The sequence below is a fragment of the Camelus bactrianus genome, chromosome 25, assembly GCF_048773025.1.
Source record: "Camelus bactrianus isolate YW-2024 breed Bactrian camel chromosome 25, ASM4877302v1, whole genome shotgun sequence".
In the NCBI taxonomy this organism is placed as follows: Eukaryota; Metazoa; Chordata; class Mammalia; order Artiodactyla; family Camelidae; genus Camelus; species Camelus bactrianus.
In genome coordinates this window covers 1,601,856-1,617,023 of record NC_133563.1, presented here as the reverse complement: position 1 = coordinate 1,617,023, position 15,168 = coordinate 1,601,856, and the positions used below count along the sequence as shown (strand labels likewise).

At 36.7% G+C, this 15,168-nt stretch overlaps 1 protein-coding gene across 2 annotated transcripts in view; it reads right to left on the bottom strand.

Moving 5' to 3' along the window:
- Positions 1-15,168, bottom strand: part of LRRC69 (leucine rich repeat containing 69) — a 73,464-nt gene that overhangs the window by 38,064 nt on the left and 20,232 nt on the right. The window contains exons 4-5 of one of the 2 annotated variants that reach the window (XM_010968402.2): positions 14,397-14,592; positions 11,737-11,808 (exon numbers count right to left, since the gene is read on the bottom strand). The exons of the other annotated variant lie outside the window; for it this stretch is intronic. Of the exons in view, the coding sequence (XP_010966704.2) occupies positions 11,737-11,808; positions 14,397-14,592 (268 nt within the window). The remainder of the gene's footprint in view (positions 1-11,736; positions 11,809-14,396; positions 14,593-15,168) is intronic. 2 annotated transcript variants of the gene reach the window in all.

The window sequence follows — 15,168 nt, the reverse complement described above, 5'->3', positions numbered from 1 at the left end:
CATCGAAGGCTAAAAGAATATTAAAGGGTTTCTATCATTTTAATTATCTTTTAAGATTAAAAAGGAAATAGAACTTTAATAGAAATGTAATGCAGCTGTTAAACAGAGATTTACCTTAGAGCATTCTTGGAAGACTCAGGAATGCAGAGTCCTCTGGAGGACAGATGGTGCAGGAAGGCAGTATCTGACCAAGCAAATAGAGTGGAAGCTGGAGGAGGCAGCGACAAGATGGAGGTAAGTCCTCACACCAAATAGAATATTCTTGGGACCTTCCCAATGTTTGTGACTTATGGACACTTGATAATGAGTAGGGAAATGAAACAATGGCTAAGATCATGCCATTCAGTCATTTATTCATTCACAAATATATATTCCATGTTTACCATTCGCCTACCACTACTCTAAGCAATAAGAATATAACAATGAATAAACAGGCAAGTGTCCTGCTCTCATGGGAACTACATCCATTGGGAATAAAAGAATGGAGGGCAAATGAAGACAAACAATAAACATATAAACAAATAAATAAGTAAACATATTTATAGCAATTGTAAGTGCCATAAAGAAAAGTTTTTAAATCGCTGTAACAGAATAATGCAGTGGCTACTTTTTTGGGTGGTCAATGAAGGCTTTTCTGAAGAGTTGATAGTTGAGCTGTGTATGATACAAAAGAGCCAGCAATGGAGAAACCATAGGAAAGACTATTTCCTCAGAAAGGCAAGAAACAAGGAGACTACACTGCCTCTGACGTGGAGAGCCAGACCTAGTACCTGTGCATCACTGAGAGGGTGGTTTGACTGAGCCAGAGTCAGAGTGCTTTGGGAGCTCCCAGTCTGACACCTGCAGAGGAGTCCTAGGGCTGAGCAGAGGTGAGTGTTCATTAAAGAAAAGGAAATGTATTGGTTACTGAGGAAGATAAGCAAGTTTTTCAGATGAAGCCACTCTTAATTTTCTCTGTTGTCCTTATCAAAAATGTCCAATTCCAGTAATGGAAAACAAAGTAATTCAGACAAAACTTCCCATTACATTTTACATAAGTAAAAATATATACATTTTAAAGCCTGGGGATTTTGGGGTTTTTTTTTTTTTTTTGGCATTTTGCATTCTTTTTTTTATTGAAGTATAGTCAGTTCACAATGTTGTGTCAATTTCTGGTGCACAGCATAATGTCCCAGTCATCCATATACATACATATATTCCCTTTCATATTCTTTTTCATTATAGGTGACTACAAGATATTGAACATAGTTCCCTGTGCTGTACAGTATAAGCTTGTTGTTTATCTGTTTTATATATAGTAGTTAGTATCTGTTTATGTAAGTAAAAATATATTTAAAATCATCTTAAAGGCATCAAAGAGCTAATGAGACCATCAGGAATGACCAAGGCAAAATCTAAGAACAGAAAGATATCCAGAGAAATGAGCCCCAAATTTAAAACCACTGAAGCATGTTGTCTGAGCTGAAGGTAAACACAGGGTCCCAAAAGGAAGATTGGAGACACAGGAAAAAATGAGTAACAACAAAAATGTTAAACCTGCAGAGAAATCCAACTGAATAATATCTGTGTAGAATAACAATAAAACCTTTTACAATACAAAAAGAACTGTAATACATGCCAAATATCAAAGAGTGGAGCTGCATAAATAGATGAAAAGTGTCGTAAAGTTCTTGCATCGCCTAAAATGGAGAGTAAAAGCACTAATTAAAAATACAGTCCCATAAAGCAAGTGGGATTTTTTTAATTATAAGGTAGTCAATTAAAGGAACAAGTTGTACAAAAATTCCCTACACAGATTTTAAAAATGGATTAATAAAAATATCCAATCACTTCAGAAGAAAGGAAAAAAAGAGAGAAAAAGGAATACAGAATTCGTGGAACAAATTATATACAGGAATATATGGATTTAGCCCCCAATAAATCAGCAATTACATTAAATTTAGATGAACTAAATGCTGGAAGTTAAAGACAAAGATGACCACACTGGATTTAGAAAAAGGAAGAGACATATACTACTTACATGAAATGTATCTAAATCCTAAGGTTATATAAAAAGTTGAAAGTAAGGAATGAAAATTGATATATCCTGCAAATATCAATTAAAATAGAGCTGATATAGCTAAACTAATGTAAGAAAACTCAACTTAAAAACAAAAAGCATTAGCCATATTCAGAATATAGGGGCATGGGGCCAAGACATCAAAATTTTAACAAGCACCACTGCTGATTCCTATTGCACTCTAAAATCTATTTGATAAAGATATAATTTACAAGGATTATGGCCTGGAAAACCACGGAGGAATAAATAGTGAATCCCTAAAGCCAGGATTTGATAGAGCTCTACCTTGTTGGCGGGGGAATGGGGAGGGCAGCTGAAAGGGAGCATCATCTAAATGAAAATCAACACCCGAGCAGGCTGCACAAGAGCTGCATTACTGGATTTCAATCAGAGCCTTTCTTTAACATTTTTCTCATTTTTATTAGGTTCACTCCTTGAAAAATACTGGCCCTCGTTTTGAAATCATTTAAACTCCACTTTATCACAAAGCAGAAATGATAGCAGTTCTGACTCTGACTTTTACGAGCAAATGACTCTAACCTCCCTTCCTCTCAACAAGTGAAGGGGATGCAGCTTAAATTTCGGAATCCCCATTCTGAGGATAAGCAGCAGCACTTTTATCTCTTGAATCACTTTCTTTACGTACTTGACTAGAAGAAAACACTTCCCAAGGCTAACCACGATAGCTAGACCCTGTGCGCCAACCACCATAAACGTGGAACAGGGCTCCCTGAAGCACCTACAGGCGTCCAGCACCAGCCTGTCTTCACCTCCAGAGCACACACAGCGGGAGAAAATCAGAACCCAGATCACAGCTAAACGGGGAAAAACACTTACACCCCTCAACTTAAACATGTTTAAGCCCTCAATTTTTGAACCAGACTTTTAACAAAACCCTCATTGCATCCAGGGTAATATTTTACGGATTTTCTCTCTTTTTCATTTCAAAATGTCTATCTTATGGAATTTTAGAATTCGAATGGCAAAAGAAGCAATCACATATAATTCAACACCCTTCTCCTTGCCACCCCACACCCCCATATAAGAAACAGCAGAAAACATGATCTCATTCTCGTAAAAGCAGTGACAGGCGAAGAAGTCAAGTTTTGGAACTCACTGATTCTGTATTAGCTAAGCTTGCATCACTTATATAAAACCACAGGGCCCACAAGGGGTTTTCATTAGGCAAGCATTGGCTTGTATCCCATTTTTTTAAAGGTCAGTGAATGTTGGTTTAAATGTATATCTCCTAATAAATTGAGCCACTGAAGGCAGCACAGACAACCAAAGAAAAATACACTACTTTCAAATTATCAAATTTTAGAGAGGATGTAATGAGCCTCAAGGATAGGGTATAGTTTTCCTTAATATTCAACAGAGGCAAAAAATAAATAAACTATAGATATGGAAGAAGAACAAAGCGGATCTCTAATGCTACTATCCAAGAGAGGAAGAAAGGTAATGGGATGGAGGTGAACAACTGGGATTTCTCATGGCTAATGGAGCAAAGGGGATACTTCCAACCAAATCACTAGACTTCCAACCAAATCACCTTATACTTTAGGCTATTTCTTAATCATCTTCCAAAAGACTTTCAAAAGTCTTGATAGAAATTTTGGTACAAGGAAAATATCACAAATTCATTTTCCCAAGTTCCTTTCCCACAACTGTATTGGGCTTTGACCACTCAAGGACATTTTTGGTCATGGACATGTTGAAACTGTATATAACCATTCTCCAAGTGTTCAGTCAATTTCACAGAAATATTTATCTTAATCCCAAGCTAAATGGCCATGCTGTGTGTATGTGCACATGCTTGTGTGTAACTGCTCATATATGGAAACCATTCGACTGAAAGCAGGTGAGCTCACTTGGAAATGATGAGAATCATTCAAAAATAAAAATGGCTTTCACCACTTGACTTTGGATTAAGCACAAAAAAAGTAAAATAACAAAAAGCTCTGGGAACGTTTGTGTAATACTTAGGCTTTATAAATTAAGACAAATATGAAGCCAAGATTGACACTAAGCCAGGGTCTATATGCTACATATCAGGCAAGTGTCTGGAACCAAGCACATAGCGAGATGTGCTTACACTGGCATGGATCAAAATCAATCAGCATTGGCTATAAATAGAGAAACCATTTTAAATTAAAAGTATTCAAGACAAGAAAGGACATCAAGATAAGTAGTAAGCGACAAGTTGAGTAAAGGGTCTAAGAAAAGGGGAATTCAGGAAAAAGGGGTCTCAGTTGCAGAGGAATCTGGTGTGACAATCAGAAACCAAGTGAGCCAAGATTTAAGGAGAAAGGATGAGACAGAAATAAACAGAATCAAATACAGGGAAAGAAGGCTTCCTTCAGGGAGACTATTGGTACTGTTTTGCTGATTAACCAAGGTCGACCAGAAGAATGTAAACAGATCTGTAGAGGAAAATAACCTGAAATACTGTGCTGTTGACAGAGTGCATCCCCCTTGCAACTCATGCGTACAGAACAGTGGTTACCCTGCAAATTACAAGTTAGTATCATTCAGGTGCTCTCGTGACTTTGAAAGCCTGCAAAGACATCCCTGCATTTGGGATGGATTCAATAGCTCAGACCAAACTTTAGGATGAAAAGAAAATAACATTTAACACCAATTACGTACCAAGCATTAGTAAAGGATTTATATGCATTATCTCATTTAATTATTTGTTCACTCTGTATTTGCTAAGCACCAACTGTCAGATACTTTTCCAACAATGTTATGATGCAGGTGTTATTAATATCCTCAACTTACAGAAAGAAAGAGAGAGACACAGAGTAACTGAGTTATGTGCTCAAGGTCACACAACTGATGAATTGCGAATCCAGGCGTATTTAATTTTTGTTTGGGAACAGTGGATTCAATTCTTCTCTTCATTTAAATGATTTGTACTCCTGGGAAAGTCGCTTACATTTTTTTCTCTCCTGTGTTTCTCATACTGCATAAGGGAAAGTGCTTACACTATTCTCAAATTTGATTTATGATAACTCTGACGTTTCTTGAAGGGAAAAAGGGGACATTGATGAAATGGACTAGTTGCTGTAACTATTAACCCCCATGAATAGTCCAAACATAATTTTTCTCATGACAAGGCCATTGCAAGAGGCTTTTTCTCTGGATTTTTTTTTCTTATAAAAACACCAGGATGTGTGTACAAATCTTAAGGGTATACAAGTACTTAAGATCCCTAACTCTGACACAGAATCTTTTTATGGAGAGCACAGATTCAAATGAATGTTAACATGAACTTGAAAATGAAAAAGGAGCAGCTTTGGAAAATACTGCATTGGCTGACTGATCATCTTTTAAGCTCATTCCTTCAATGCCTACTCTCCACAAAGCACTTTCTCACAAGTTGTCACATTTACGTGTCCTTGTAAATGTTTTAGATGAACGTGAGTTTCACTTCTAGAGCCAATGTAAATAAAAAAAAACTTCATAAAGACAAAACTTTTAGAAACAATTAATTAGATTATATGGTAAAAGAGTTGGCCTTGCTAAAGTTTCTCCAAAATAAAATTAAGTGTTTAAAGTCACATGCTTAAAACCTCTCCAGTGTTTTAATTGGCTGATGAACACATGTTTAAGAAGTGATATCAGTGGCATATATGCACCAAGTACACCCACAGAGTAGCTGAAGGGGATTAAGTGACATATAAAATTCAGCTTCCAACTTTATAGGAATTCCCTGTGTTCACATACCAAAGTCCTAGTTTCTATGTATTTTCCAGAGCACATATGAATTCTATTGTTCAAGGGATGTTCCTTGGGTATCATTTTAGTCAAGACAACAGGGAGATCCTCAAAACCCAAACTCTCACTGAAACGAAAGCAATGTCTCATTTATTTATGTAGCACATCAGGGGCTACTCCTGCCTGTCACTCCTGAGACAAGAAAAGACTCCTCAGTACTTTTTTTTCTCTCAGAGGCATGGTTCCGAGACAGGCTTGCAGCAAAAATCTTGAGTGTTAAGTCCAAGCTCTACCACACTCTTATATATACTTCAGACCAGTGGTGGTTCTCCAAGTGTGGTCCACAGACTTGCAGAACAGCATCATCTAAGAACTTAAAAGAAATGCAAATTCTTGGGCTCTCCAACCTACTGAGTCAGAAACTCTAAGGGGTAGGGACCAGCCATCGGGATTTTAACCATCCCTGCAGGTGATTTTCATGCACATTCAAGTTTGAGGGCAACTGCTGTAAAGTAAATTACTTCCTTGGAGCTTCAAGAACCTCAGCTCCAAACAGGGGATAAGGAGACCAAATCTGCCTTCTTTAAAGGGCTTTTTCAATATCAAATATATTTGATATTATGCAAAACTGCTTGCAAATCTACAAATTACTAGATAATTGCAAAGCACAGCTTCGGAAAGATAACTTTTAATGCCATTTTTCAACCTGAAAAGTAGTGACAGTACTTCAGGCGGTCAGACAGACTGATAATGGAAGCTTCTGATCAAAGGTGTTACAGAAGCGTGAAGTCTTCTGCTAGGTCTGAAAACGTTTCACATATGATATCTTGTTAGAAGCGTCACATCAAAGACAAACATCATTACGTCCCCTGGTGATGATCTTTTTACTCACTTTCGTCAGGTCAACTGTTTTCTTGAAATGATTGCAGTTTGAAAAATAACCAAAGGAACCAGAGAAAGATCTTTGCTTAAAGACAAATTTTGTTTTTAAATAATTGTTTCAAGGTAACTGGAAAAAGTAAAAGTAATTTACTTTTCTCCCTGTTGAAAAGGCTGAATCATAACTACTTCAGACTGAGTTTTCTACACTTTCTTTTAGAATCTAGAGAGAGGCTAGTAACCATTCCTCCTAGAAATCCCACTATAGTATCTTAGTCCAAAGCCCTCCTGCAGCAGTAACAATATGAGGCTCTTCCCCCTCATCATCAAAACTTACGAAGGCAGCTGGTTACTTTCCCCCTTCATATTTTGAACTCAGCAATGAAGTTACCTCCTACCTGCCCTCCTCTTTCCAAGCTAATTAGTGCCACTTTCTTTAACTTTTCTAATTTTAAGTTTCTGTCTTTATATTTTTCTCATGAGCTCTCCAAGGCCCACTTAATTTCTAGAGCTTTCTTCAAACATGAATTCCAAAGTTCTTACAGGACAACACCAGTATTTGTTTACTTGCCTCCCCAGAGTTCCCTAAGGATAGGAATTCTTCAAATCTTCATGCCCAACACCTAGAAGAGAGCTTAGCTTAGCTGAACTGAATCGCCATCTAAGCCTCACATTGGAGAGTTACAGCTCCCACACAGAGAGGCGCTGAACAGAGAGCTAAATAAAGCTCACCGTTCTACCCAAATATGACGAGCTGAACAGTGTCCATCCACCGAGAACCTGAGAATGTGACCTTACTTAGAAAGAATCTTTACAGATGTAATTAGCTAAAATGAGGATATACTAGATAGGGTGGGCCCTAATCCAAGGGCTGGTGTCCTCACAAGAAAACACCCATATTATTTTAAGGCCCATTACAGCAGGACTGGGAAACGTTTTAAGCACATATATAAAAATAAGGTACTTGAAGAAAAAAAATCCAGCAATAAACACGCTCTGGGAGGTAAACCTAAAGGCACTTTTGTGCTTTCTGTATTTATTTATTTTCTGGATTTTCTACAGTAAATTAGAATCATCATCATCAATCTATCATCAGAAAAATGTATTTACAAAAAGACATCTGAAGACAAGAGAGCAAAAGGGGAGGAACAGTTACCTTTAAAAAAAAGATTAACAATCCCTGTTCATCCAAGAAGCACGAGGCACTTTGTAAGCTATTAAAACAAATCATTTTGACATCGTCTTAGATACAAATTGGATATAAAATAACTTTATCTGAGGCACTGGGAATTTCCTCAAATTGTGGAATGATATATCAGATCGAGGAATTAGCTCCAGAGTTTGTTTTCTCTTCACTGGCTTTCCTACTGGCAATGACACCTTTTACATAATTAGACGGAATTTCTTTAAAAAGAAAATTCATACTAGGAAATGAAACATCATGAAACCAATCCAGACATAATACAATGTGAAAAAATGCTTTAACAGACTTTTCTAAAAAACACACATGTAGAGGTTCTGGAATGGAGACTTTTATTATTATTATTATGGTTGGTTTTTTTTGCTGTTTGAAATTTTAAGAAGAATGTGCGATTTGTACAGCTTTCAAAAAGAGTTTTATGTTTAAATGAAGAAAAAAGAGAGGAGAAAAAAATTTAAAATCCCACTGTACTAGATCTGACTAAACGGTAATAAAAGAATAATACATTTCTAAAAGAGCTAATTCGCTGTGATCATGACAGAAACTCTTTTGATTGAACACCTATGAATAATTATAACAGTCCCATTATCTTACTGCAGATCTCCATTTAATGTACTTTCTTATACAAAAATCCTGGTGAAAATTCAATTTCGAATATTTAAAAGCTATGTGAATAAAAAGTATACTTCTGTGAAATAACTACATTTTTCAAACAATATACCAAGTTTCAGGTCATAAAATAGCAAACAGTCTTAAACAAAGCCCTATTTTAAAAACAAAATAGCTGTGAGGAGGTAAAATAAGACCCTTCGACAGAACACATCTTCACATCTTTAAGACCACACTTCAGGGCAACAGGTACGTGGAGCTTTCTCTTGCTCTCCTCTGCTTTTATGCATGTTTGAATATTTTTATAGGAAAAATAAGGTTTTAAAACATGTACTTCACAAGGTCAATTCTTCCTGTTAACGCCGGTAGGCAGTGGATGATCACCATAGTTATGTGTTACCAGCAGCAGTTCACTATTGGTGTATATTACACATACTATGTATAATCCTAAGAGGTTTCATCCCTTGAACAACAACTGTGTACAAAATGCTTTAAAATCATCATCTACCTTAACAGTCTTCTTGAAGTTAGTGGTATTAATACACCCAGTTTACAAATGAAACAGCAACTCGGAGATTACAAAGTTAGCAGACAGAAAACCAGGCCTTTACACTCACGTGTATACGACCCCAAGTCTGTGTTCTTCATTTCTATACTATTCTGCTTCCTAAAAAGCGTGGCCTGTTTTTAAAGTTCACTGTTATTACTTTGAAACTTACTCTCTTTCGCTGATAATCACAGCATGACCTAAGATCAGTCATTTATCCTGTGTTCACCATTTACCCCATTAGTTGCGCCATTTATCAAATGTGGAAATTTTACTAATTTGAACCAGTTGGACCAAAGCTCAGACGAGTCCACAGAATATCTTATATCAGTTTTTCTGAAATTTCTGAAATAGGTGCTACCAAGGTGAAACTAACTCAGATTCTGTCAAAATTACTCCAAATTAATGGGATCTAAATAATAGTGTTTTATCAAAACTGTAAGTACAGAATCACTGTAGAAGGGACAGTGAATTCATGATACTACTAAGGCAAATACTGGATGTAGCTTAAGAACATTATTTTTTATTTATTTGTCTAACAAATATTTATTCAATTGAAATTCAAGACAATGCGGGTATGGAGGCGAAAAGAGTACTCCTTTTCTTTGCAAGCTTACAGCCTAACGGGAAGACACACGTGAAAAGGATTACTCTACTAGGTGGTGTTATAACAGAAAAGAACCAATCTGACTCCATATGAGGTCTGTTCCTTTGGCTTTAACCCTGTGCCCTGTTTTCTAGGCTTAGTCTTGCTGGCGCTGCACCTTTTGTGAAACAATGTTGCCTTTAGCCTGAAATATACAGGAGAGCCTATTCTCAGGGCTCTGACCTTTAAGGATATTAACACTTTTGCTCTCAAAGAAAGACAGCAAGTTGCAGAATAGAAAATCATGTTTGTTTTGTTAGAGGTCTTACAGGGGCATGATGACCTGACCCAAGTGGACAGCTACAAGAACAAAGAATTCCTATGTCAAGAAGTTTGCAACAACCAACAACACCCCTCCCATTTTTAGTATAAAAGGAGCATGAATTCTGACTTAAGTACAATGGTTCTCCAAAACATTAGTCTGCCATCCTCATCATCTGCCGGCTTTCCAAATAAAGTCACTATTCCTTGCCCCAACACCTAATCTCCCGATTTACTGGCCTGTCGTGCGGCGAGCAGAACGAGTTTGGACTCGGTAACAGTATGTACAAACTGCAATGGTACCAGAGAAGAAGAGGCACCAGAAGTTTGCTCTGGGCATCAGAGATGGCATCATAGGGCAGAAAAGAACTGAACTAAGACTTGCAGGATGAAAAAAATCTTGGAGCATTGCCAGTCAGTATTAACATCCAATTCTTATTAAACATTCAAAACTATATTTTTGGAAAACAGTGTCACAATTTCTTTAAAAAAAAAATTAAAACATGCAGTTACCATATGACCCAGCAGAACTGCTGGGTATTTGCCCAAAAGAAGTGAAAGCAGGGACTTGAACAGGTACTCGTACCCCCATGTTCACAGCAGCATTATTCTCAATAGCCAAAAAGAGGAAGCAACCCAAGTGTCCGTGGACAAATGAATGAATAAGCAAAATGCGGCATATACATACAATGGAATATTATTCAGCCATAAAAAGAGGGAAATTCTGACAAAGGCCATAACATAAATGAACTCTGAGGACATAATGCTAAGTGAAATAAGCCAGTCACCAAAGGACAAATACTGTATTATTCTATTTATGTGAGGTTCCTAAAGTACTCAAATTCTTAGAGACAGGAAGTAAAATGGTAGTTGCCAGGGGTTAGAGGGAGGAGGAATGGGGAGTTACAGTCTTTATTGGGCAGAGTTTCAGTTGAAAAGATGGAAAACTTCTGGAGACAGGTGGTGAAGACCGTTGTGCCACAACATGACGATACATGGTACCACAGAACTGCACACTTAAAAACGGTTAAAATCATTAACTTTATGCTACGAATAACTTATGACAATAAAAAGCTGTATACATTTTTTTCTAAAACACAGACATTACACTCATTTTTCCTATTTGAGTCATCTTCAGTGTAAAACATAGCTCAAGGGGTAAAAAAAGAAAAGAAAAAGGAATGAAATCTCAATTTGGTGTTGATCAATCAGAAAAAGTAATTAATGGATCAGCAGCTATTTATTGAAAACCTTCTGGATTGATGGGCTTCTGATCAATACCTTGCACATGGAAACATTTGCTCCGCTATAAAAATGCAATATAAAAAACTGCCATTTCTTTCCCAAGGCCAACTGCTTCCCAGTTAGGTGAAATAAAGCAAAGTCAAAATTCATTTCCAAATTTTTTTAAAAAATGCATTCTTCATTGTTTATGGCTTAAAAACAACCAGTAGAAATGTCTCCTTTGAGTTAATTGCAAGGGATATAAATTTATGCTCTTGAAAGTAATATTTTCAAAGACTGAGGTGACCAAAAGCAGTACATGATTTAAAAAAAACAGTTAGAACTAATATATTAAAATATATATAATAGCAATCTGAGTTCACTCAGTTCAAACAAGTTCAGCAGGCACAGGACACAAAGGAAGGACTGGAAAAGAAACAGTTTTGAAATTCCAGAACAAAGCAAATCTTTGAGCCATTTGTAAAGTCAAGGTTCCAATTACTATAGGTCTTACTGGCTGCCTATTTTTCTCTTTTCAATAGCATAAACAAAATTATTTTTCAATTATAATAGAAGTTGGCTTTACTTACTCCTGGTGGAAATATTTGAATAACATTTCCAGCTATGTCTAGGATTTTTAGGTTTAGAAGATCACAAAGTCCCTGTGTCAGGAGACAAAAGAGAGAGAGAGAGCTTTTTAAAACTCTGTATGTAGAATTATAAATACTTCTTGTAAGTTTGAATTTTATGGGGTTGACCACCTTTCCCAAATACCTGATCAGTTCTTCAGTACATCTCCTCAAGGAGATCACTGTGCCTGGATCACCGGATCCTTCGACCTCTCCATTCCCCCTGACCACTCCAGGGCAACGTAACATGGTGGCCGAGAGTCAGACTGTTCGTAGTAAATATCTGCACGTTCAAATTCACCACTGACACTATGCATCTATGGGCAAATTTCTTTTTTGGTTTTTGGGGGCTTTTTTGGTTTTAAATTTTATTTATTTTTGTAAGTTCTTATTCTTTCCCCAGAGCATGCCTGCACTGAAGACGGGTTTGTTTTGTGCCATGGGGTCTTACTTTAAATTCTCCCTCTGTTATTGGAGACTTGCACTAGTTTCCCTATTTTTATATCATACAAGAAGCACCATTTATAAGTCAATATGGGCAAATTTCCTGTTCTTTGTGCTTCAGTTTCTCCTTTTGTAAAATGCAGGTATTAATGGAAGCCCCTACTTCAAAATGGTTGTTGAATGGATTAAATAAGTTACTAATCAGAAAGTGCTTCCTAAAGGGCCTAGAAAAGAGCTCTTTAGTAGACATTTCTACCCTTAAAACAGAAAGAACCTCTGGGAAACTGAAAACAGACGTAATCCAAGAAAGCCATCTCTATGGACAATTCCACCGGCCTTTACTTTGCATCTGCCTTTTGCTTAGCACTGTGCTCACACAACCCTTTCCTTTTAAGGAAAATAAAATATGTTAGTCTCTATTCATGTGCCCAGCGGGACTGGATTGGCATATACATTTATACACATGTGCAGACAGACACATAATTTATAATGTACCAGAAAATGATTCATAATTCGTTCATTATCAAAACAAATGAGTATTTTCTGTAATGTCTTATTTATAACGCAGACCAAGAGAATGATAGACTGAATCATATGTTTTCTTATTTTTTCATTTAGACTGATTTCATATTAAATATACAAGGATATCAATGATCATACGCATCCTTTACATGATAATTCAGGATAGAAGTTATTAGCATTCAAAATTTTTAAAAGTCTAAACGACTTGGGATTTATAAAATTGTAGTTAAGAGTGTTGATTTGAAGTACAGACTTTTAAGTTAGACAGGGATCTGAGCTGCTTTCTGGACCTTTGCAAACTGTGTTCAAGTCACATAACCTCTCTTATCCTTTTTCTAAAATAGGTATAATAAAAACTACATGATAAAGCTGTTACAAACACTAAATAATACAATGCTTCACAGTGGTCCTGATGTGGCTGTGATGGCTGTTTCCTCAAATAAGGGAGATACACTTATAATAGGTTTATTCTGTAATTCCAAGATATTTTCCTATTTGTTTATAGGAAATAGGATTTGCAGTGGATTTAAGAAGGAAATTTTTGAAATATATTTATTGACAGCCTACACCTTAGATATTTTTACATATCACATTATAGCATGCACAGAATTTTTAAAGGAAATATCTTCCTGAGAGAAAAATAAGACAGTAAGAATTGATCTGCTTTTTCATTCCTCAATTTACTGTATGACATGCATTTCCTCCTATCAAATTAATTATAATTTGCATAAGTAAAGAAAGAAAACCCACTGACAGATTCCTAACAGGAAACAGTACTCTCAAACAGTACTCTCAGATTTCTCAGGAAATTTGAGGAGCGTTTAACAAAGACACTATTTATAAAAGTTTGACAGGGTGTAGGGAAATCAACAAGGTTCCCTAAACCAAGAATGGCAGTTCCCTAAACCCACAAAGTTCCCCAAAGCTAGCAACAGCAGGGAGTTCTTTATCACCACAGCCCTAAAGAGCCCAGGAAGGTAGTGATGTCCACTGAGGGTCACCTGACACTAGCTATGACCTTCCAGAAAGGCAGGCAGGCAACTCACAGAACGCCTTCCGGGAGAGGACCAAGGGAACACCATCTGATACTCACTCTCCTGCCCTTCCACCTCCTGCTAGAACCTCTCATTGGCCATATGCAAGAGGAAGCCAGAGGACAAAAGAGCTCACTGAAGCCCATACAGGTCAGTCTCCCAGGCATACAGCAGGCTGGAAAAGGATGGAGAGTGAACATAAAGGAAAAATGGAAGCCACCTAGCACATGTTTCAAAACCAAAACGTACTTATATTTTGTGCTGTATATGGAGCCAGATAAGATGACTCACTTACATTTAAATTTCATACACAAAAAAATAAGATTTTTTTAGTATAAGTATGTTCCATGCAATATTTGGAACATACTTATACTAAAAAATTCCTTGTTGCTAATCTGAAATTCAAATTTACTAAATCTGGCAGCCCTAGCTATGCGAAAAAAAATCCAAGTTATAGCCCTCCTTTGTCATGGGGATTTGGGAACTGACTACACCTAATCAGAGGGAAAGCAAATGATGGCTTGTACTCAGATGCCCAGATCTATTCTACAACCGCTCCCCAGTGTGCTGTAACGAATTCCTCCCCAGACAAAAGAAATTCTGGTTCCGTCTTTTGCTTACCTCTGGCAAAGATTCAATGTTGTTCCGGACCAGAAGAAGCTTCTGGAGCTTCTTCAAAAACTTAATCTCTTCGGGTATGCAAATGAGCTGATTGTAGTTAAGCTGAAGTTCAGAAAGATTCTTAAGGAAACAGAGTTCCCTAGGAATGCTGGCTAGCTGGTTATGATTTACACTCAAATATGTAAGGCTTCTTAATCTAAAAAAACAAATGAAGTATATGAATGAAACTTATGAGAATAACAAAGTCCATTGTACAGACATCACTCATCAGAGTTATGTGTCAATTCATCTTTTGTAGCTCAACTGAGCCTTATTTCCGTTAAGTGTTCACAACTGCTATGAATCATCCAAGCATAAAAAAATTTTTATTTGTTATAATTTAACTTTTAAAGATATCATAATCAGATGGCCTATGTTAAAGTATTTTATGTAATCAAAACCTAGATTTAAGAGAAAAGAAAATTCTATTTTCATTCTTTGTACATACACTTTGGTTATACCGAAGAGGAAGCCAACAAAGGAGGATATATACACAAGCGCAGATACAGACAGGTGTGAGTGTAGGTATAGATTTAGATACAGATACAGATTATGTATCTTGTACCACTGAGTTGCTGTAGAAGATGCAAAGACAGATAGGCCACAAATTCTGTCCTTATGTATTCATGGTCGAGAAGGAGATATTAGAGCCATAACATGAGGATAGAAAATGCCAACAAACAGGGAAAAAAGGATTAAGATTTGAGCCTGCAATTGCAGATATTGTACCTGA